This window comes from Colletes gigas, unplaced genomic scaffold, assembly GCF_013123115.1.
Source record: "Colletes gigas isolate AHSC1104 unplaced genomic scaffold, ASM1312311v1 Colletes_gigas_Sc00003, whole genome shotgun sequence".
Classification (NCBI taxonomy): domain Eukaryota; kingdom Metazoa; phylum Arthropoda; class Insecta; order Hymenoptera; family Colletidae; genus Colletes; species Colletes gigas.
The window spans coordinates 6,826,095-6,846,843 of record NW_025106632.1 but is presented as its reverse complement, the minus strand read 5'-3'; the positions used below and the strand labels follow the sequence as shown (position 1 = coordinate 6,846,843).

At 34.9% G+C, this 20,749-nt stretch overlaps 4 protein-coding genes across 7 annotated transcripts; 3 read left to right on the top strand and 1 right to left on the bottom strand.

The window, feature by feature from the left end:
* The first annotated feature begins 2,016 nt into the window (after nucleotides 1-2,016).
* Nucleotides 2,017-11,018, top strand: LOC122404801 (probable citrate synthase 2, mitochondrial). The gene is made up of 9 exons (XM_043409037.1): nucleotides 2,017-2,208; nucleotides 5,589-5,729; nucleotides 6,332-6,544; nucleotides 7,030-7,368; nucleotides 7,646-7,851; nucleotides 7,927-8,059; nucleotides 8,216-8,407; nucleotides 10,184-10,285; nucleotides 10,668-11,018. The coding sequence occupies exons 1-9, from the start codon at nucleotides 2,203-2,205 to the stop codon at nucleotides 10,875-10,877; spliced, it is 1,542 nt and encodes a 513-aa protein (XP_043264972.1). The 5' UTR covers nucleotides 2,017-2,202; the 3' UTR covers nucleotides 10,878-11,018.
* Nucleotides 11,019-11,400: 382 nt separating this feature from the next.
* On the top strand, nucleotides 11,401-13,110 carry LOC122404662 (RING finger and transmembrane domain-containing protein 2-like). 2 transcript variants are annotated; one of them, XM_043408834.1, is made up of 5 exons: nucleotides 11,401-11,446; nucleotides 11,544-11,694; nucleotides 11,777-12,505; nucleotides 12,575-12,790; nucleotides 12,859-13,110. In XM_043408834.1, the coding sequence occupies exons 2-5, from the start codon at nucleotides 11,677-11,679 to the stop codon at nucleotides 13,090-13,092; spliced, it is 1,197 nt and encodes a 398-aa protein (XP_043264769.1). In that variant the 5' UTR covers nucleotides 11,401-11,446; nucleotides 11,544-11,676; the 3' UTR covers nucleotides 13,093-13,110. The 2 variants fall into 2 exon arrangements, with proteins under 2 accessions (XP_043264769.1, XP_043264768.1); XM_043408833.1 differs by having other exon boundaries at nucleotides 11,425-11,694.
* Nucleotides 13,111-13,692: 582 nt separating this feature from the next.
* LOC122404663 (ADP-ribosylation factor-like protein 6-interacting protein 4) lies at nucleotides 13,693-15,372 on the bottom strand. Of its 3 annotated transcripts, XM_043408837.1 has the most exons (5): nucleotides 14,863-15,372; nucleotides 14,246-14,283; nucleotides 14,183-14,214; nucleotides 13,906-14,096; nucleotides 13,693-13,827 (listed from the first exon to the last, which is right to left on the bottom strand). In XM_043408837.1, the coding sequence occupies exons 1-5, from the start codon at nucleotides 15,048-15,050 to the stop codon at nucleotides 13,698-13,700; spliced, it is 579 nt and encodes a 192-aa protein (XP_043264772.1). In that variant the 5' UTR covers nucleotides 15,051-15,372; the 3' UTR covers nucleotides 13,693-13,697. The 3 variants fall into 3 exon arrangements, with proteins under 3 accessions (XP_043264772.1, XP_043264771.1, XP_043264770.1); XM_043408836.1 differs by lacking the exon at nucleotides 14,246-14,283 and having other exon boundaries at nucleotides 13,906-14,194; nucleotides 14,849-15,363; XM_043408835.1 differs by having other exon boundaries at nucleotides 13,906-15,357.
* Nucleotides 15,373-15,612: 240 nt separating this feature from the next.
* Nucleotides 15,613-20,572, top strand: LOC122404664 (fructose-bisphosphate aldolase-like). Its single transcript, XM_043408838.1, has 6 exons — nucleotides 15,613-15,896; nucleotides 17,322-17,534; nucleotides 17,780-18,096; nucleotides 19,301-19,523; nucleotides 19,620-19,799; nucleotides 19,865-20,572. Exons 1-6 carry the CDS (start codon nucleotides 15,858-15,860, stop codon nucleotides 20,045-20,047), a joined length of 1,155 nt encoding a protein of 384 aa, XP_043264773.1. The 5' UTR covers nucleotides 15,613-15,857; the 3' UTR covers nucleotides 20,048-20,572.
* The last annotated feature ends 177 nt before the right edge of the window (nucleotides 20,573-20,749 follow it).

Here is a 20,749-nt window from a genome sequence, read left to right as displayed (position 1 = left end):
ACTTTGTCAATTTTCATGGAAGATTCTTCAAAGCTCACGCATTAACAGTATTAGGTGGATAAAGAGCGAATGACAAAGCGAAGACCGAATGTAATTTGCGTATTTAGAAATCCTTGAATCTCGACTGTGAATATTTCGCCAACAAAACTGCTCATCGCGTGACATTAACATTAAAAAAAAAAAGAAAAATAATACAATCGTGTTGTGCAACTACAATTGCTCGTTCGTGTCGAGAGTAACGAAAATGGTTGCGAATACTTATACATGAAATCGACTGCCGAATACCACTGTGTCCATGTACAATTCAGTTCGCAGTTTTACTTTTGTAAGTCGCTCTGTAAATACGACGTGATTTTTATTCTCTGTACAGGGTGACCACACTTTACTCTATAAATAACCTCATCGCGATTTCTATGAACCATTTTCAACTTCTCCATTCTTTTTCTTCTACGTTTGTATAATTTCCTTGATAAATCATAGTGATCCTAACTGATACTAATAATCATTGGCAACATATTCCACGCTTAACTTCGATCCATCATTTATGATCTCTCACGGCAACTATGTTTATGTTGATCAGTTTTACTTTAACGATCTAACCTAAGATACAGTTGTTACCACTGACGTTCGCATTAATATCCCTATCACGATTTCGTTACATGAAAATTAACCATAATATTTACCAAAACTGTTCATAGTACAATTTACAATTTCTTCGTTCGAGTTTTCGATTTTGAAAACTATCAGCAATAAAACTTTGTTTCGAACAACTAGAAATCCACGATCGCAAGACTAGTGGAAAATTTTAAGCGTCAGTTCAATCTCAATACGTTCATGTGCCACGAAATGTACCGTTTAAGTTGTGCCTCAAAAAAAAAAAGAAAAAAAGAAAAAAAAACACCCCCAAGGAATCTGTACAAATAGAACAAAATTCTGCTGCGTTAATCACGTTCCTTTATCTGTGATATGTTTTACTCCATTTTACGTTGTTTCCTGTTCTACTATCGTACTTCAAGTATACGAAGCAATCATAAAATTTTAATTTATCTTCCAGCAATGCATTCGGCCTAATAGTAATAATTATAATAACAATAATAATAACAATAATAATAACAATAAAGTAATTATAATAATAATAATAATAGTAAACAAATAAATGTAACAATAGCGTGTTATTGAGAGTTACCTCAGATCAAGCAATAGTGTATACAATATACATATATTTTACTATACTGTTAAGGAATTAATCACTAGTTTGTAAGCGTAGTTGTTGATATTACGAAGTATTGTATACGTGCACTGCTGACCACCGAAATACAGGTTGACCCATTTAAATAGAAACATCGAAATATCTTCGTTGCTAATTGTTACATGAAAAATTCGTTCAGAACAGAATTACGCATGTTTTTTTTTTTATTTAAAGACATTATTCACTCGATAAAAACAAAAAAGGTATATCAAGTAGGGATTCAGCAAGTGGAACTAATTTGCAACCTAATTGGTTTCATAAAAAGAAACATCGATGATCTTGACATTGGAAAAGAAGAAAAATATTTGGAAGTACGTTGTTTGTCTTTTCGAACAATTTTTTCAACCATCAATAAGCGACGAGGATATTCATGTGTTTCTATATAAATGGTCCACCGTGTATACATGTAAAAACGACCTTATATTTTGAATCTACCGGATATTTGTGGGAAACACGCGATTTTTTGTAAAGCTTGTTTCATGTTTATTTATTACAGTATTACGGCGTAAGTAATAATATAAATTAACCGAACGAAGGCTGTTCTTCCCCGTTGTAAGATACACCGGCATTTGCCGCTAGAAATTAACTCGACGAGCAATTTCGTATAGAAATATATAATGATTTTATTCCGAAATAACTGAAAATATTTCTACTGGTAAAGAGAATTTCATTCCAGCTCTCTATTTTAATATTATGTGTACTCTATGTTTTAAAATACTACAACTCTTTGTCAGAAAGCGTAATGATCGCAGATCGCCTTACAACCTCACCGAATTTAGACAATTTTCACGCAGCTGAATTCTAATATTAACTAAATAATGCTTAATTGTTTGTATTGAATATACATTTGTGATCTTATTCGTATACGTATTCTGTGTACCTGAAAATCTTTAAATACTGTAATTTTGAAACTTAAGAACGTGATAACCTATAAGTGCCCCATCGTTAATTTTATGGCGGTAAGAACGTAATCAAATGTCAAGGCGTTCTTTGTAATAAAAAGCAGAGAACAACCTAAACAATGCTTACTGTGCCCTGTGATATTTTCTTAAATTAACGTCTTTCAATTAAATTGTTAACGCTGTTGGCCCCTTCAAATGAAACAGGAGAACTCAAATTCGTTAAATCAAAAGCTGCAAACTTGTCGTCCCAATATGTATGGTCGGTAGTGTACATGTACATACAGGTCTATAAAATGTGTGTTACCGTTGTTATTGTTTATACGTATTTTAAGAGAATCGCAATATTACCGGCTAAACTATTTCATCTATGGTTGGACCAAATTCAGTTGATCTTCAAGGCCACGCTACCTTCACAATATGCTAGTTTTCTACCCTACATAGCTTGCAAGAATATAATAAAAATACTTCAATAGAAACTTCAGCTGCATGAAGAAACTTCACTTTTTGAAAGTAAAAAGAAACAAGGTTCCAATCTCCAAGGATATAGAAGTTCTTCCGACTAGAATTTTTACTTTACATATTTTGTACATCCAAGAACTGTGTATATGTTTTGAATAATAGTTCTATAATGTCCTTTTCATCTCTGATACTTTATATAATAATTATTAAAAGTATTCATGTATATCTTGTACAAGAGCAATGTTCAAACCCGCGTAAGTTTAGCCATCTATAGTGATTCAGTTACACCTTGCGTAATCAATATTTAGAAGGCTTAGAACAAGTTCTTACATCTGTTTGAAATGTGTTTTTGGAGAGTCTTTGACAAAGATTGTTAAATAACGTTTGCCTTGAGATGCTGACAGAATTTGGTCCGATTGTACTTTGACACAGACAAGGCCAAACAATCATTGAACGATTGTCCGACAATTTTTTACTTTCGACCGATTTAACGCAATAAATTGATCGTTAATTTCTCGATTAAACTTGTTGTCCATTATATGTATAGACGATGGAAAATATACATAAATGTTGAATATATCGTGATCGCGATAGCGCGATTGTATGTTACACGGCATACAAACATGTGTTCGTTGGGAATCTTTGTACCGAAATACATAGAGTGTAGGCATTGTAACTTTCGGCGCGATTTGTACAGCCATCGAGTGTCGAGCAAGCGTCGTTTTACATACAAAATACCATTAATTATTTTGTATGCAGGAGTAACGCAATAATAAAAAAAAACGAACCGAAGAATTCATTGTTCAACAGGCTTTAACCCCGTTCCTTCTACCTTTGCGTTTGAATTGTACAATTTTTGTAGTAATAAAGCTAAAGAAAACTTTTCAAAGCAATGCCTTGTAAAATTAGTACCATGTGTGTATCGATCGAGTATACAGGGTGTTCAGCCACCCTTGGGAAAAATTGTAATAGGGGATTCTAGACTCAGTTTCGAGAAAAAAATTCGAGGTTTGAAATTTTTCGAAAAAATTAAAAAATTTCAAATCATTCTAAAAAAATTATTTTCGGTTCCGGGGGTCAATTACAATAAGTTTCGGTTAATAGACATACCTTCGAAATCCTACTCAGTTTCGAGAAAAAAATTCGACAAGGTTTGAAATTTTTCGAAAAAATTAAAAAATTTCAAATCATTCTAAAAAAATTATTTTCGGTTCCGGGGGTCAATTACAATAAGTTTCGGTGAATAGACATACCTTCGAAATCCTACTCAGTTTCGAGAAAAAAATTCGAGAAGGTTTGAAATTTTTCGAAAACATTAAAAAATTTCAAATCATTCTAAAAAAATTATTTTCGATTGCGGGGGTCAATTACAATAAGTTTCGGTGAATAGACATACCTTCGAAATCCTACCCACTTTCTAGAAAAAAATTCGAGAGGGTTTGAAATTTTTCGACAAAATTAAAAAATTTCAAATCTTTCTAAAAAAATTATTTTTAGTTACAGGGGTCAATTACAAGCAATTTTGGTGAATAGACCTACCCCCGAAATCCTACCCACTTTCTAGAAAAAAAATCGAGAAGGTTTGAAATTTTTCGAAAAAATTAAAAAACTTCAAATCATTCTAAAAAAATTATTTTAGATTGCGGGGGTCAATTACAAGCAATTTTGGTGAATAGACCTACCCCCGAAATCCTGCCCACTTTCTAGAAAAAAAATCGAGAAGGTTTGAAATTTTTCGAAAAAATTAAAAAACTTCAAATCATTCTAAAAAAATTATTTTAGATTGCGGGGGTCAATTACAAGCAATTTTGGTGAATAGACCTACCCCCGAAATCCTGCCCACTTTCTAGAAAAAAAATCGAGAAGGTTTGAAATTTTTCGAGAAAATTAAAAAATTTCAAATCATTCTAAAAAAATTATTTTCGGTTCCGGGGGTCAATTACAATAAGTTTCGGTGAATAGACATACCTTCGAAATCCTACTCAGTTTCGAGAAAAAAATTCGAGAAGGTTTGAAATTTTTCGAAAACATTAAAAAATTTCAAATCATTCTAAAAAAATTATTTTCGATTGCGGGGGTCAATTACAAGCAATTTTGGTGAATAGACCTACCCCCGAAATCCTACCCACTTTCTAGAAAAAAAATCGAGAAGGTTTGAAATTTTTCGAAAAAATTAAAAAATTTCAAATCATTCTAAAAAAATTATTTTTAGTTACAGGGGTCAATTATAATAATTTTCGGTGAATAGACCTACCCCCGAAATCCTACCCTCTTTCTAGAAAAAAATTCGAGAGGGTTTGAAATTTTTCGACAAAATTAAAAAATTTCAAATCTTTCTAAAAAAATTATTTTTAGTTACAGGGGTCAATTACAATAATTTTCGGTGAATAGACCTACCCCCGAAATCCGACCCACTTTCTAGAAAAAAATTCAGTACGAGCAGAACTTTAAACGATACTAATTTTTTAACGAAACCTCCATCAACAAATTAGTATTCTTGATTTTCATGTTATTTTGGCCTCTAGAATCTGCCTTTAAAATTTTTCCCAGGGTTAGCTGTACACCCTGTATAATTTCTCGACTCAATTTTAAACGATCCTAACCTGTACAAAAGACAAAGAAGACAAATGTCCCTATCAGCAACATCGACTCTATTCTACATCGTTTGTTTTCATATTCCACTAAATATGACAAATATTTTATTATCTTATTCATTGGTCAATTTATTATAACTATGATATTATGAATGATAACGATAAATCGAAAATCAAAAGAAACAAAATAGCATCTTTGCCTAGACATGTAAAAAGCACTCATCATGAATTGATCTTTTCTGCCTTATCTCGGAGCAGAGCAATGTCTAAATTTTACAGTTTATTTCGCACGATGCTCAAGTAAAATAAAAAGAAACAATAATAAGAACACAGCATGGTGTAACGATCTTTCGTTGCTCGAATCTTAAAGACTCACCTTTGAAGGCACAGACGAGAAACTTTGGAAAAATGTTTCGGGTTTGGAGAGAAATTCAATGCACGAATCTACAGTCAGCGATTTTACGAAGTATCAAGAAAATCCACAATGGCGACAGTAGTTATGGAGGACAACGACACGTATTGACGGTTGGAATCGATTTACCGATGTACGAGGTTACTCGCAGCCAATTTGCTTTTCGAAATTATAATCGTAATCGATAAATGCAGTGAACGAATCGAGGGTTCATAATTTCAACTAGTATTTCTCAAGCTTCGTATTTAGGCATCTCAGTATTGAACGCTCAAGGTTTTTCTCTAATTAATTAGGAAATTGTTTAAAAGATAAAATCAGAAGCGTAATAATAAAATGCAAAATGTATCATCGTCATTAAATTACAACTTAATATGGTATTCTACTGTAAACCTTTAAAAAGAAATAAAAGTTTCAATAAAATTTTTACCTAAATAACTCTGTACAAGTCACAGTTTGAGAAACACTGATCGAAGCAATCGATCACTGTTATTAACCTAGCGATGTTCAACACGACAAGCAACCTTTTTATGAATATTTTTGAAGGATTATAAATCGAAAGACAATAAGGAAATATTTCTTTTTTTATTTAAATTGTAACGAGCTATCTATGAATTGTGTATAAAATCAATTCCTCTTGGTCTCAATTATCTCTGTGTAAATGCTTCATTTTAAAAGAAAAAATTTTTGCAAAACTATTTACGAATGAAATGTTAAGGTGAGTACAACAAGAGGTACGCCAAGTACAAGTACAAACTTGAAGGAAGCCCTGTGCGAAAAGATTCCGTTGCACTATGACCTGCTGAGGAATTTTCGTCGCCAACATGGACCCTTCGTGCTCAGTCAAATCACCGTCGAAAACATATACCAAGGGTTGAACGGTGTGAACACTATAGTCAGAGAAACGTCCGAGACTGATCCAAAATATGGGGCAAGTATTAATTCTGCAAATCAAATTTTAATAAAAGATTCTGGAGGCCAAAATAAGACGAAAATCAAGAATACCAATTTCTCGATCGAGGTTTCGTTAAAAAGTTATTAACGTTTGAAGTTCCGTCTGTAGAACGCGACAGTGGTTCTTACTCAGCACGAGTAACTCTGCTTACTGACGTATCGACAGCGTTACAGTTTTCTGAGTGGGAATCACTACGACTGACCCGCCACCTGTTATCAATCGCACGCAGCTGTTCGCAGATTGTCGTAGAAACAGGCGGAACTTTAAACGTTAATAACTTCTTAACGAAGCCTCGATCCACAAATTGGTACTCTTGATTTTCGTCTTATTTTTGCCCCAAGAATCTCCCATTAAAATTTTTTCCTCAAGATGGCCGAACACCCTGTAAAATATTTATTTTAGAAATGATTTGTTTTCGAAAATATTGGTTTGTAAACGTTTCGTTTGTTCTTTTTAACCAGATCAGGTACAGGGGACTAACAATACCGGAAGTTATTACTTTATTGCCTCGCCAAGGGAAATCACCGAGCGCGGAAGCTGTATTTTGGTTGCTATTAACCGGCGACGTTCCGACTCAAGAACAAACGGCATCGTTGATCGCCGATTGGACGATACGACGACAGAAAAGGAAAGATTGGTGGTCGGGACCGGACGGAGGAATCGTCGGTTCCATTCTTCAAACTCTTCCCAAGACAACTACGCCATTGGGTAAACTGTCAGTGGCTCTCACTGTCTTCGATTCTGGCAAGCATATGAAAGATGCACTGAAAAATCGTGTCTCCAGTCATGCTCATTGGGAAGTGAGTTGAAATATATTACAAATTCAAAATTACACCAACTTACTTAAATTTTGGAAACTTTGCCAAATGTTTAAATATATTAGGTCTGCCAGAAAGTTACAGGAATATATCTTAAAATTATTTACTTTTCTCCATCAAAACCGGTCAGAACTTTCTGGAAGACTTAATATCTTTATTCAAACTATGTACGAATAAGTATTTTCGAAGCCATTGTATTTGCTTGAATTATAAATGAAATCTCTTCGCTAATTGTAAAATCTATTGCTTTTGTTTCAAGTATACATACGAGGATAGTATGGAACTGCTTGCCACGTTACCAGCGATAGTTGGTCTGGTGGCGAAAACTGAAGGACTTAAAAATGTGAAAGAAGATGGCGATTGGGTGCAGTTTCTGCTGGAATGTTTATGCAACGCATCTCAGATATCGGAGAATCGTAAGGAATCTATGCTGGATTTTCTTCGATTATACGTCACTTTGAATGCGTGAGCTGTTCAGAATTTTCTCGTTTTACATGAATCACTATTATATAGGTAATTTCTTAAATTTGATTTTCTCAGTGACGAGGACGGGGGTATCCCTGCTGTTCACGTTACGGAAATACTCGGAGCGTCTCAATTGGACGTAAACCAAGCTTTAGCTGCGGGAGTTCTGGCATACGCCGATGAACCAAAAAGCGGTACATTGGCACAAGTAAATTAAACGATTCTAACTAATTTCGATTAACAGCAAACAACGCGTGTTATTTATAAATAAAACCCGATGAATTCATCCATTCCTAATTTACTTTCCTACGAATAATGTAACAATCGAGGTATCGATGAGTTATTTTATTTTCTAATGACATAGTACATGGAGTTCCAAACGAAAATACAAAGTCTCCTTGGTCGTGAATCTAAAGAAGAACATTTAACGAATTATGTGACTCTAATCGCAAAGGATAAATTGATCGGCTTCAAGGAAACGGATGTTTGCGATCCGCGATACACAGCGTTAATAAATTATGTCAACGAAAATATGCCAAATGATTTCGATACAAAGGTATAGAAACACGATCTTCTTAAGTATGCATAATTCAATGGAATTTGATACGCAGTATGTCCGTTTTAATTCAGATTATTGAAAATTAAAAAATATTCTCTTTACGCAAATAATGATATAAAAAATTGAAACATTCCTAGCAAAGTTATTCGATTCGCCTAATTCAGTACATTATTAATATGCATTTCACTGTTTGCGGAAATTCGTTATTTTTTTATAAGCTGGTTGTAGAGTTACAGTAAAAAAGTAAGGTTAGGTATATTTTTCGACAGGTTCACAGGTAGAAACAAGTGACTATCTATGTTCATGTTACAAATTATGAATGACTGATCTAATTTGATGATGCTAGATTGTCAAATGGGAATTTGTAGAACATGTATGCATAAAAATCATTTTTTTACGCATAGATTTCGTATGAGTTGGTTAGGTAGACAGTATGTGCAGCAACAACTAAAAAATTCCTTCCCATGTAACCCCGACCTACTCAGACAGTACTTACAGGTAGACAGTAAAAATCCCTCTCCGCCCATATAACCCAGACCTACTCAAATAGTACTTACAGCTAGACAGTACATGCAGCAACAGTAAAAAATGTTGCCACCCCCCTCTGACAGTGTTTACAGGTAGACAATATAATAAATTACTATTCTATACAGTGCATTGGCACGATCTGTCAATCCAACTAAACGTAACAGACATAATATGTATAAAGATTAATACTTTTTAGGCTTTCGCGGCCATAGTGATTACTAATAGAATTAGCTTCCGGGTTGGAGCCGCGTTCAGAAGACGAGAGAGTCCGACGTTTCGCCAGCATTGCAGCTAGCTTCATCAGGGAATCAAATAAGAAGTATCAGAGATTATTTGATTCCCTGATGAAGCTAGCTGCAATGCTGGCGAAACGTCGGACTCTCTCGTCTTCTGAACGCGGCTCCAACCCGGAAGCCAATTCTAGTAGTAATGTATAAAGATATTTGCAAAGCAAAGAACATGGTTCTTCAAAAACAAACTCAGCTCCAGATGTCTTAAAATTAACATATATGCTAACATACAGCAATTGGAAGGGTAGAGAAGATTGTCGAGATTGATGAATCAACATTTTGTCATAAAAAATATCACAGAGGCCATTTAAAAATTAATCACAGCGTCAATTTTGAAGATCCCATTACCGATGCTTGCACAAATTAAATTGAGACCACTTGGAGGCATATCACACATTCTTTAATCTTTTTTATAACATATAACACTATCAATATTTTGTATTTTCAAGGTAACTTCATTGGATACCCGAGCCGTTATGTATTTAGTAAATGGTGATTTATTCAATGAAATATCAGCAGAAATAGCAGAAATTTCGTTCTATACATGTTTAACAAATTAACATTTGACTACCTGGCATTTTGAACACACTAACGACAATCACTTGTTGCCACCTGTGAACCTGTTAAGATATACTTAACCTTACTTTTCTATTGCAACTTTCCGACAAGTTTAAACAAAAATAACGAATTTCCGCAAATAATGAAATGCATATTAATAATGTACTGAATTAGACGAATCGAATGACGTATAACTCACCCTGATCGGTGAATGGTCCGTTAGCTAGGAATGTACCAAAAAATTCAACTCAATCACTATATTTTCCATTTTAAATCGAACAACTTATTTGGTAATAATAATAATTATTGGAAGAAACTATCATGTACAATACTGCATACTAAGTGGGGTAATTGTAGAAACAAAATATTCTGTGTATTTTATCTACCATTTTCATAGTTGTCCCAAGCTATCGCACGAATACTCACTACGACGATGAAGACTGCAAAAGGAAAGACCATTTATCCTGAACAAAATACAATCGCGGCGCCAGTATTTCAGGTATATCAACGATAACGTTTAATTAACCTCTTCACGCCCTTAGCCACATATGTGGACGTTTAATTTATTTTTTTATAATTATAATTACTGTCAATAATAGACAACAAAAAAAATCGTCCCTGAAGAGGTTAATCTGCAGTTGATACTAATATAATTATTACTTATCGAAATTCTACGACTCTAAATAGAAACAAATTTTCGAAGGGTTGAAATGATATCAACGCAATTCGAAATCAGAAAGCTTCGGACGGAAATATTTTATCTGTCGCTAAAAAAATCGAAAATGGACTGATCCACGATCTTAACCCTATATTATGCAATTAATTTCATTGTTTATTGTACATTCGTTATTTAAACGACCCATATTTCCCATTTATTCAAGTCCCACGGATTGAAAAACATGACGTTCAATCAAGTATTATTATGCATGTCGCGGGCACTGGGTGCAGTTGCATCGATCATTTGGACAAAAGCTGTTAATGCACCGGTCGAGCGTCCAGCATCGAAATGCACTTACACTTACTTGGATTCTATTCAAGGGACTCGAAGGAAACACAAACGCGGGGAACACGCGAAACATTCTCGAAAATAACTATCATTGTTTTACAATCATATCAAGTATCGTGTTTCTTATCGTATTCTCTCGTACGTTCCGCGTTCCTCTTCATGCGTTTACTCGCGCGATATAATACTTGCTCTGCTCGATTATTGTACATCTCGCGTATAAAAGCCGTCAATGGAACAAGATAAAATAAAAATTTTATACAAATAAAAGAGCATTTATGATTTTTCAAATGATTCTGCCTTCTTTCTCGACTCCCCAATACTCTACGAGCTCACGTATACAGGGTGCTCGACCACCCACAGGGAAAAACTTTAATGGGGGATTCTAGGGGCCAAAATAAGACGAAAATCAAGAATACCAATTTGTCGATGAAGCTTGATCGCCCACGTCGAAAAGCATACAATTCCATTGTTCACTGTAACACGCTGGTCCGTTTGAATTTCGCTCTTAATTAAAATGTATGTAGTTACATGACTCCGTGCTCGACGGTAAGTGATCGGGTTTCAATTAATTCCCGTTGTGGCGCTATGTGCGTTAAACCTACGTTCATGTGATAGCGTAACAACATATTGATTTGAGTATAACGGATTGCAATTGTAAGTACAGAATGCCGCGTAATGTACAAGTAGACGAGATTATAAACATTCCACAGAATTCAACAGTGTCACACATAACGTGTGAAAATAATGTTAGGCAATCTACAGGATTACTGACACATTCGTCTTCTATACCCTGGTCAACATCATCTATTAGTATAAGGGATTTCAATTTTAATGGTAGAACTGTAGAAGACCAGGAGGAGATCATAGAGGAGACCAGGCCTTTTATGGAATGTGTACATGCTGTAAGTGCAATTTCACCATGAGTTTCATAAATCATTGTATCAATATAATTGATAATAATGCATTTCTTGTTTTTATTTACAGCAACCTAACATTTCGTTAAACTCCTTGTTAAATAATCAAAGAATTCAAAGTTCATCGAGTGCCGTAACACCTCCATCTAATAATCATATAATTAATGTCGAAGATCAATCAAGTGGTTCGCATTCGCATGATGTTTCGAATCATGACAGTCATCATCACCAGACAACTGCAACGGACAATTTTTTAAATAATATTCGAGAGGCTGCAAACGAGGTTGTAAGCGAAAGCCAGAACAATAATAGTAATATTGTTATTAATCATAATAACAACAACAATAATAATAATAATAGTACAGGAGGGAATCTCATGGAGGCATTACAGTTGATACGCGAAATACGCGCATTACTCGTAGCGAACAAACGCTATATCATTTTTATCACTATTCTTCTTATTAAAGGCATTTACGATTATAGAGCCCGTACACTGAACATTATGATATTATTTGTTACATTCTATTACGCTAACTGCGTTGTGAAGCGTGAAATTGGAAAACGACATAATAAAAATTTGATGACACTTTTATTTATTACATGTTGTATACTTGGATCCACGTTTCTTATTAATTTTGAGTACGACACACAAATATTTTCGACGTACACGCAGCCTCTCACAGTCTGGGAATTGCTGTGGTCAATTTTGATAACAGACTTTATTTTAAAACTGTACACTATTATTTGTAAAATTTTTTTAACGTGTTTACCTGCGAAATTATTGCCGTTACGAACAAGGGTAAGTTATAACATGCAATTGTTTTGTTAGCATTGATCAAATAGAGGCTGAAAGAGAATTTTACTTCAGGGGAAATATTATCTCACGGTAGAAGCGACATCTCAACTTTATCGATGCAGCGCAACTATTCAACCATGGTTGTATTATTTCTTTGACGCGTATCAAGGACCCGAAAAAATTCTAGGAGTATTTCTCTCTTTAGTATACACAATGGACAAAGCATATTGTTTATTATGTCATGCAAAGCTTTTTCAATATGCTATTTGGAAATTATTTAAGAATGTAGTACGTTCCTTTCTTTTAATGGTAAATTGTACGTCTTTGCAAACAGATATTATTTTATAATCTTACAGAATATCGGCGAATCGCCATCAAAAGAGGAGTTGATAGCATCTGGTAATAATTGTGCAATTTGTCACGAGCGGTATTCGGTGCCAGTGCGTCTACATTGCAAACATATTTTCTGCGAAACGTGCGTTTTAACATGGTTAGAAAAAAAACGTTCGTGCCCGGTGTGCCGTGCTGACATCACGGAAAATCCTACTTATCGCGACGGACATACGACTACCTTTATTCAATTATATTGACTGCCATGTAATATACATTAATATTCACAGTATGAAAGAGATATGATTGTATAAAATTGGCTTAAACTCTAAACTGTTTTCGTTGCTGATTATTTGGGGTGTACGAGAACCCGAAAGTTTCGAGATCCCCGAAAATTCCGAGAACCCGATGAACAGCGTACACAATGCCCAAGTAATAAGCACGCGGTTACACGTTTGTTTACATCAGGTCACGTGATTGTTAGAATCCGTGTTTCCAATAACTTCACGAAAACTGGCACAAGAAATTGAAAGAATGTTGTCCATCGCAAGAATTCTTTTCAAGAGTCTAAAAAATTTTCAGGAACTCGACCTCATCCGATTCGCCCCAACCATCGGGTTTCCGATGTTTTCGGGTTCTAGTACACCCCTACTGATTATATTTCAACATTTGGTCATCAACACTGGATGAAGTGTTATGTGCAAGTAATATAATTAAAATCACACGGTAGACAGATTTCATTAATGTACAACATAAGTATTTTCTCTGAGATATTATAAAACATATTGTCATACAGGACTTTAACACTAACAATAAAGTAATTATTATGTAAGGGTATTACTTTTAGTATACATAGAAAAATAGTTCATAAAACATTGGTTTTTAAGCGTGCCTGGAAATAATCTCCATCTCCTTTAGTCGCTTGTTTATTTATTTCTTTATGACGTTCCCTACTCACTATTTCTTCTAAGACCTCCCCGTCGCCTTTAATTAACCTGCAAAAACATGAAATCAATAATTTTCATTCTATTACGATTCAATTCGAATAAAGCTATATCTTTTATGAAGATTACCTGTATCTTCCAGTTTCCTCGTCGTAAACTCTGCGTACTATGCTTTGTTTCTTTTCCCATTCTTCTTTCGTCATTGGCGCCATTGCTTTAGATTTTTCTGATATATCCTGTACAACGTCTTTAGACACACTTTCTTTGGACTTGTCAGTATTGCGCGACTTCTTCTTAGAAGATGATTTCTTTAGCTTTTTCTTCAACTTTTTCTTCATTCTTTTCTTCTTTCTGCGTTTTTTCATAGCTTTCTTCAACTTCTTAGCTTTCCTTTTAGCTTTCTTACGTTTTCTTTCATCTTCTGATGTATTGGTACTGCTACTACTGCAACTACTGCTGGTGCTGCTACTACTGGAACTACTGCTACTACTTTCACTACTGGTACTGCTAACACTCGAGGAACTTGAAGCAGACAAGGACCTTTTTCTTTTTGACTTTTTACGAGCGGGATGATCAGTCTTTTCCTGCGTGTCGTCTTCTTTCTTCTTTTCCTTTCCTTTCAGATAAGTATCATCCGCATCGCCTTTCTTAGATTCCATTTTGTCGCTATTCGAATGTTTTGAATGCCTTTCTTTCGAATCGCTTTCTCTCGAATGTTCACTGGAATCTTTAATATCTCTTTGACAATCGTGATTCTGATTGCTCCTACTCCTTGATCTATCGTAAGGTGGCCTTCTACTGTTATGATTTGAAAATCTACTGCCTCTCCTGTCGTTGTTGTACCTATTATACTGTGAATTGTTATGCATTCTATTTCTATCATAAAATCCAGAGTTTTTGTATGGCCGATAACCAAAATTACGTTTCCGGTTATCCATGAATCCGCTACGCCCTTTATAATATCCTCTACCTTCCCTCGCATTCATTCTGTACGATCTGAATCCATTTTCGTACCTCTTGTCCCATTTGTCGTTTCTTTTGTCTCTGTCATTTTGGTGCTTAGCTTCGTAACTGGACATGCTAGACGAACTTGAACTGCTCGAGCTGCTTCTATGCTTTGATTTCTTTCTCTTGTCTTTACTGCACGTGTTTCGTCTTTTTTTCTTCAGATCGGAATTGTCGCTTTGCGAAGACACCGATTGTCTCCTGTCCCTTTCCTCCTTAGTTTTGGAGCATTGCTCCGATCGGAAATCACTTTTCTCTCTATTACTCATTTTAATCTCTTATTGATTTCTTACGATGCATAAATCTACCTTAGATTAAAATTTTATGTCTTTTATTGTATATTTACCGCTCTATTGCATCGACGATTAACCTTCTACATCGTAACCGAAGGTTTCTCACTGGAAAATATACTCGAACGGAATGATCGATAAGAGTCACATATAAACGAATGCGTTAACGATTAATTAACGCAAAATAACTCGTATATATTTCCAAACTATCAACATTTTGAAACATTCCGCTAACACGTAATCGCAACTAACCTTGATCTAGCAAATTACAACTGTCTTCTTCATCGATTTCTATTTCAAAAATTTGTCGAAACTTAAGGCAAACTTCCATGATAAAGCGTCGTGCGAGGGAGGACTTAGGGTTTTTTATTGCTACTCTTTCAGATATTGGCAACGACCAATTACAAACACGCTTCGCGATGCAAATATTTATTAAAACGTTACATATTAATTTTCCAATGCTTTAATAATTTTTTTCCTTATCAATTTATTTTTTAAAAGACCAAATTAACATTTTACAAAATCAAATACTGCAAACAATTGTTTGAAAAAAGAACGCTCTTCGATTCGTGATGATTTGATTTCGTGTTGAATTTTTGTAGGAAATATATCTGTCTCTTGTACAATTAATAAATATTTGTTTTACTCAATTGTTTTTATAATTTTTGGTTAAGGTCGAAATTTCTTAAAACATGTTTGCCATGTCAATATAAAGACATTTTTTAATTATTCCTCACATCTTTAAATTGATTCGTATCATTTATATGCACTATCTAAGAAAAAAGAATGAAACGTTTAGGTGATAGATGTTCTTGCAAAGATAAAGTAAGCAACTAACCTATAATTAAAGAACTTTTACCAAGCAACACAAAGTACAGAAATATTTCTTTTATGCCACCTATAATTCAATGATTTTTCTAGAGATGAATACTAAAATTCCATCAAAAATATATTAGATATATGTTAGTCATTACTTGCAAATGTTACACTTGTTAAGGTTATTATGTGCCACAGTATTCTTAATCAGTAACGATTACAAGATTAGAATTTATTGTTATAAACTATATTTATACTTGCCTTTTTGTCTAAATTATTGAAATATAATGTGATAAACAGTTTGTTTATTTCATAGAAATAATAAATACGATGACCAAAGATCAAGAGAAATAAGTTGATTATCGTATAACTTTTCAACATTAACTTTGAACTTTGTTTATTATATTATAATGGGAATCATACTATTTAAAGTTTTGCAATAGTCAGTATCGTTTACTTAAGAATTATGGGATCTGAATACTGAATGACCGCTGTCCAAAATTAAATATAACTCGACCGAGTGCCAACGCGGTTATTAACCTCAACTTTACTCACAGTTTTGAGACTACACACTTTCCGATCACTGTTCCTTCGTTCAATTAAAGTTTTTGTGAATTCAATTCAATTCAAAGTTTCGAAATTTTGAGAGTCCCAACCCCTACTTTCTAGACATCATTTTTCTTACTCAAAAAACAGTAAGTCACCACTACCGCGATTAGACAGTTAAAAATTGTGGAAATTGAAATATTACGCAAGCTTAATCTGCTTCTACTTCAACGTTGAATAACCTTACCTCTATTTATAAACATTAATGGAATTTTTTAAATGCGTACGATACGACAACGATGAGCTTAATTGTCAATAATCTGAACAAGAGTATCTCGATAAAGCTTATTTTAAACACGAGCATAAATCATCAATATTTGCTTCGTTGAATTGATATATCGTGAGTTTACGTGTGGAGCTATAACGGATTAAAATCAATTGGTTGCTCAACGCCACTTTCTCCAATGTAAATCAAGTCAAATATGTATCCTACTTTTTCTTCGTGCTAGCTTTCGTCTCTGCAAGATTGAGAGAGTACGTGCAGAGACTATAGAGGGTGTTTGGCCATCTTGGGGGAAAAATTTTAATGGGAGATTCTAGAGGCCAAAATAAGACGAAAATCAAGAATAGCAATTTGTTGATGGAGGCTTCGTTAAAAAGTTATTAACGTTTGAAGTTCCACTATCGCGCGCAGCTGTTCGCCGATCGCCGTTCTACAGGCGGAGCTATAAACGTTAATAACTTCTTAACGAAGCCTCCATCAACAAATTGGTACTCTTGATTTTCGTCTTATTTTAGCCTCTAGAATTCCTCATTAAAATTTTTCCCAGGAGTAATATTGTTAAGTGGTATAGCATCGATATCAATGTTAATTTTGGCAATTTTTAGATATTATCGCCGGTAACAAAATATGCAGAGTTGGATCCTGCCCTTTGTTCCGAGTTGCGAAAAATCGTGGACACCATACTTGCGCCTGGAAAGGGGTTGCTGGCTTGCGACGAGTCCAGTCCGAGTTTGGACAAACGGTTCGAGGAGTTGGAAATCGAAAATACCGAAGATAAACGACGCGATTATAGACAGATGTTGCTCACCGCTGATCAGGTCATTATGTTGCACTTTGAACCGAACTTTTTTCGAAAAAAACGTTCCATCGATTACTTTCGATCGAACATTTTTTTTGATGGATATAAAGTAAACAATTTTTTTACGATTAATTTTTCTTTAAAGTTGGTACTCAACCTGCCTTTAAAGTAAAAAGAAAATTGAAAAGTTTGCGACGTTTGAAAGAAAAATTAACTTTTTTCTTTTAAATCTGATCCCCGCGTGTTTGCACGTTCTTGTCGCAGTCCCAACTGTCGAAATACATAAGCGGTGTTATTCTGCATCACGAGACAGTTTATCAAAAAACTACGGCCGGCGTCGACTTCGTCCAATTGCTTCAAGAAAGGAATGTCTTACCCGGCATCAAGGTCGACGGAGGTTTGGTCGATCTCTTCGGCGCGAAGAACGAAAAGACCACGGAGGGCCTGGACAATTTGCAAGAGAGATGCATACAGTACAAGCGGTGCGGCTGTCACTTCACAAAATGGAGATGCACGTACAGGATTTCAGAGACCACGCCAAGCCAGTTGGCCATGGCTACGAACGCGAACGTCCTGGCAAGGTTCGACTTACGAAGAATATTTTTAGACTCTCGAATTGTGATCGAAATGACCCTGAAAAAACCCTACACCATTATTATATAAACAAAGACCAATTTTTGTTACATTATGACGGAGAAGGAAGAATTTTTTTAATCTATTCTTAATTCTAGTTCAATGTTTTTTATTTCAATTTTTATAGTTGCCTTATGTACGATTTTCGTGTTTGTGCGATCATAGTAATTATTTATTTTTCATTCTGAATATGTTTAAATAAAACCCTGGGAAAAATTTTAACGGGAGATTCTGGAGGCCAAAATAAGACGAAAATCAAGAATACCAATTTGTTGATGGAGGCTTCGTTAAAAAGTTATTAACAATTAAATTGAAAAGTTTCAAATCGTTCTGGAAAAATTATTTTCGGTTGCGGGAGTCAATTACAATCATTTTTGGTCATTACACATACCCCCGAAATCCTACCCACTTTCTAGAAAAAAATTCGAGAAGATGTGAAATTTTTTGACGGAAAAAAAGAATTTCAAATCGTTCTGGAAAAATTATTTTCTGTTGCGGGGGTCAATTACAATCATTTTTGGTGAATAGACACACCCCCGAAATCCTGTGGATTTTCGAGAAAAAAATTCGGTACCGGCGGAACTTTAAACGTTAATAACTTTTTAACAAAGCCTCCACCAACAAATTGGTATTCTTGATTTTCGTCTTATTTTAGCCTCTAGAATCCCTCATTAAAATTTTCCCCAGGGTTAGCCGGACACCCTGAATAATCATTACCAAAAAGTATACTCGAGAAATGTAATTGACGTAATTAAAGATTCGACGAGCATTTCTCTATGTGTACTTTGAGCAGTCATCATTAATGGTAAGCTGAATCATTGTAAAGAGGAAAGCAAAGGATTGCATCATGCAGGTGACAAGCGCGAGAACCAAGAGCTTTTAGATGACTCGATATTATGAATGACATACAATTGTTATTAACTTTATTAATCACTATGACTTACTATTAAATGTATCTGTACTCTCGATTCAATGTATGACCTAACCTAACCTTCAGTGAATATTACAGTTACTTTTTTTATGGGGTTTCTAATCGGTTACATTGTGCAATAGAGAATTAATACCTAAAATTTCTATTTTTAATTTATTCAGAAGTCATTTAATATACAATTAGGTCTATATACACGTACGTGGATGATTTATTTTGTTAAGATATGCCAGTATATGTCAGAGTGCGCGAATGGTACCCATCATAGAACCAGAAATTCTAAATAACGGCGACCACGGAATAAATAGAACGTTGGAAGTTCACGAAGAAGTCTTGTCTATTTTATTTCGTGCCCTGAACGAGCACCGCGTGTACCTTGAGGGTGTAATTCTAAAACCAGCAATGGTCTTGTCAGGAATCAAGAATTCTCTTAATTGCACGCCGCAGGTATAGTAATTAGGCACTGTCGTCGAACAATTTCATTAACTTTTTTTACGAGTCGTGTTTACCGTATTATTGGTAATTTAAAAATATTGCTTTTAGATTATTGCAGAATACACGTTAACAGCTATGCAGAGGACAGTGCCACCGGCAGTGCCGGGGATACTATTTCTGAGTGGTGGACAATCAGACACAGAATCTGTCGTAAATCTAAATGCTATTTGTGCTTACGATGGAAAGAAGCCTTGGAAAATCAGCTTTTGTTATGGACGGGCCCTACAAGTACGATTAAACATTAAAAATCGAATTAACTTCTAAAACATTAACGCTTTCATATTTTTACGAAGAATGCACCAATGAAACTCTGGCACGGGCTCCCAGACAACGTGCAAGATGCTCAGGCATTGTTGCTCGAAAGAGCAAGACTTTGTTCCGAAGCGACTTTGGGTAAAATACAATTAAACGGCGTGTGTACGAAAAAGGCAACGAACGCCCAAAGGACAAGTCTCAACACCGTTGCTCAGACCTAACCTCTAATTGCGTCATGGAAATTCTACTTGAAATTATCTATTAATTGATTCGAACATCGAGAGCAGAAAATCGCAGCTGTTAACGAGACGATACAAGATATAACATTGACGATCCTACCTTATCAATGAGTTCGTCATACGAAGATAAAGGTTCAAGCGAAAAGAAGGTATGCATGATTCGTCACATGCGCGCGAGTACGTCAACCTTAACAGTGAAATGTTCCGTCAATAATTTCGGGGAATGTCGCGCAAGGTGCCCTTGACTGACCTCTAAAACAGAAGTTCTCAATAACAGAGATCCGTGCAGTACGTGCAAGCCACGACGTATACTCAGAATTTTATTCCGCTACTGGTCGATATGACGTCATTTCCGAGGATCCCCACCAACCACCAGCTCCTATTCTTCTCAATTTTATAGGTCCAGCCATCAGCACGTGTACACGCCAGTGTCGTAACAATCGAGTAACTAAATTCGTCTTAATCACATTTTTAATCCGACATTCCAATGATCATTCAATGGAGCCATGAACAAATAAATATTAAACCAATAATAACGTTATGATGTGCGCAATTTTATTGTCCATTTAAATATTTCTCGTACATTCGATGCTCTCCTGATGCTTGATATTATCTTTTATATTAGCTATTTTTTCATTAGAAAATGATTTCAAGCAAAATATTTGCAGTTATTATTTTTATCAA

Coding starts and splice junctions, on each gene's coding strand:
- LOC122404663 (XM_043408835.1), bottom strand. CDS start 15,050: ATGAGTAATAGAGAGAAAAGTGATTTCCGATCGGAGCAATGCTCCAAA. Junction 13,828..13,905: donor GAGGAAACTGGAAGATACAG/GTAATCTTCATA, acceptor ATGTTTTTGCAG/GTTAATTAAAGGCGACGGGG.
- LOC122404662 (XM_043408833.1), top strand. CDS start 11,458: ATGCCGCGTAATGTACAAGTAGACGAGATTATAAACATTCCACAGAAT. Junction 11,695..11,776: donor TTATGGAATGTGTACATGCT/GTAAGTGCAATT, acceptor TTTTATTTACAG/CAACCTAACATTTCGTTAAA. Junction 12,506..12,574: donor TATTGCCGTTACGAACAAGG/GTAAGTTATAAC, acceptor ATTTTACTTCAG/GGGAAATATTATCTCACGGT.
- LOC122404664 (XM_043408838.1), top strand. CDS start 15,858: ATGAAACGTTTAGGTGATAGATGTTCTTGCAAAGATAAA. Junction 19,524..19,619: donor CTCTTAATTGCACGCCGCAG/GTATAGTAATTA, acceptor TATTGCTTTTAG/ATTATTGCAGAATACACGTT. Junction 19,800..19,864: donor GTTATGGACGGGCCCTACAA/GTACGATTAAAC, acceptor ATTTTTACGAAG/AATGCACCAATGAAACTCTG.
- LOC122404801 (XM_043409037.1), top strand. Junction 5,730..6,331: donor GACAACGACACGTATTGACG/GTTGGAATCGAT, acceptor TGAAATGTTAAG/GTGAGTACAACAAGAGGTAC. Junction 10,286..10,667: donor TCGCGGCGCCAGTATTTCAG/GTATATCAACGA, acceptor CATTTATTCAAG/TCCCACGGATTGAAAAACAT.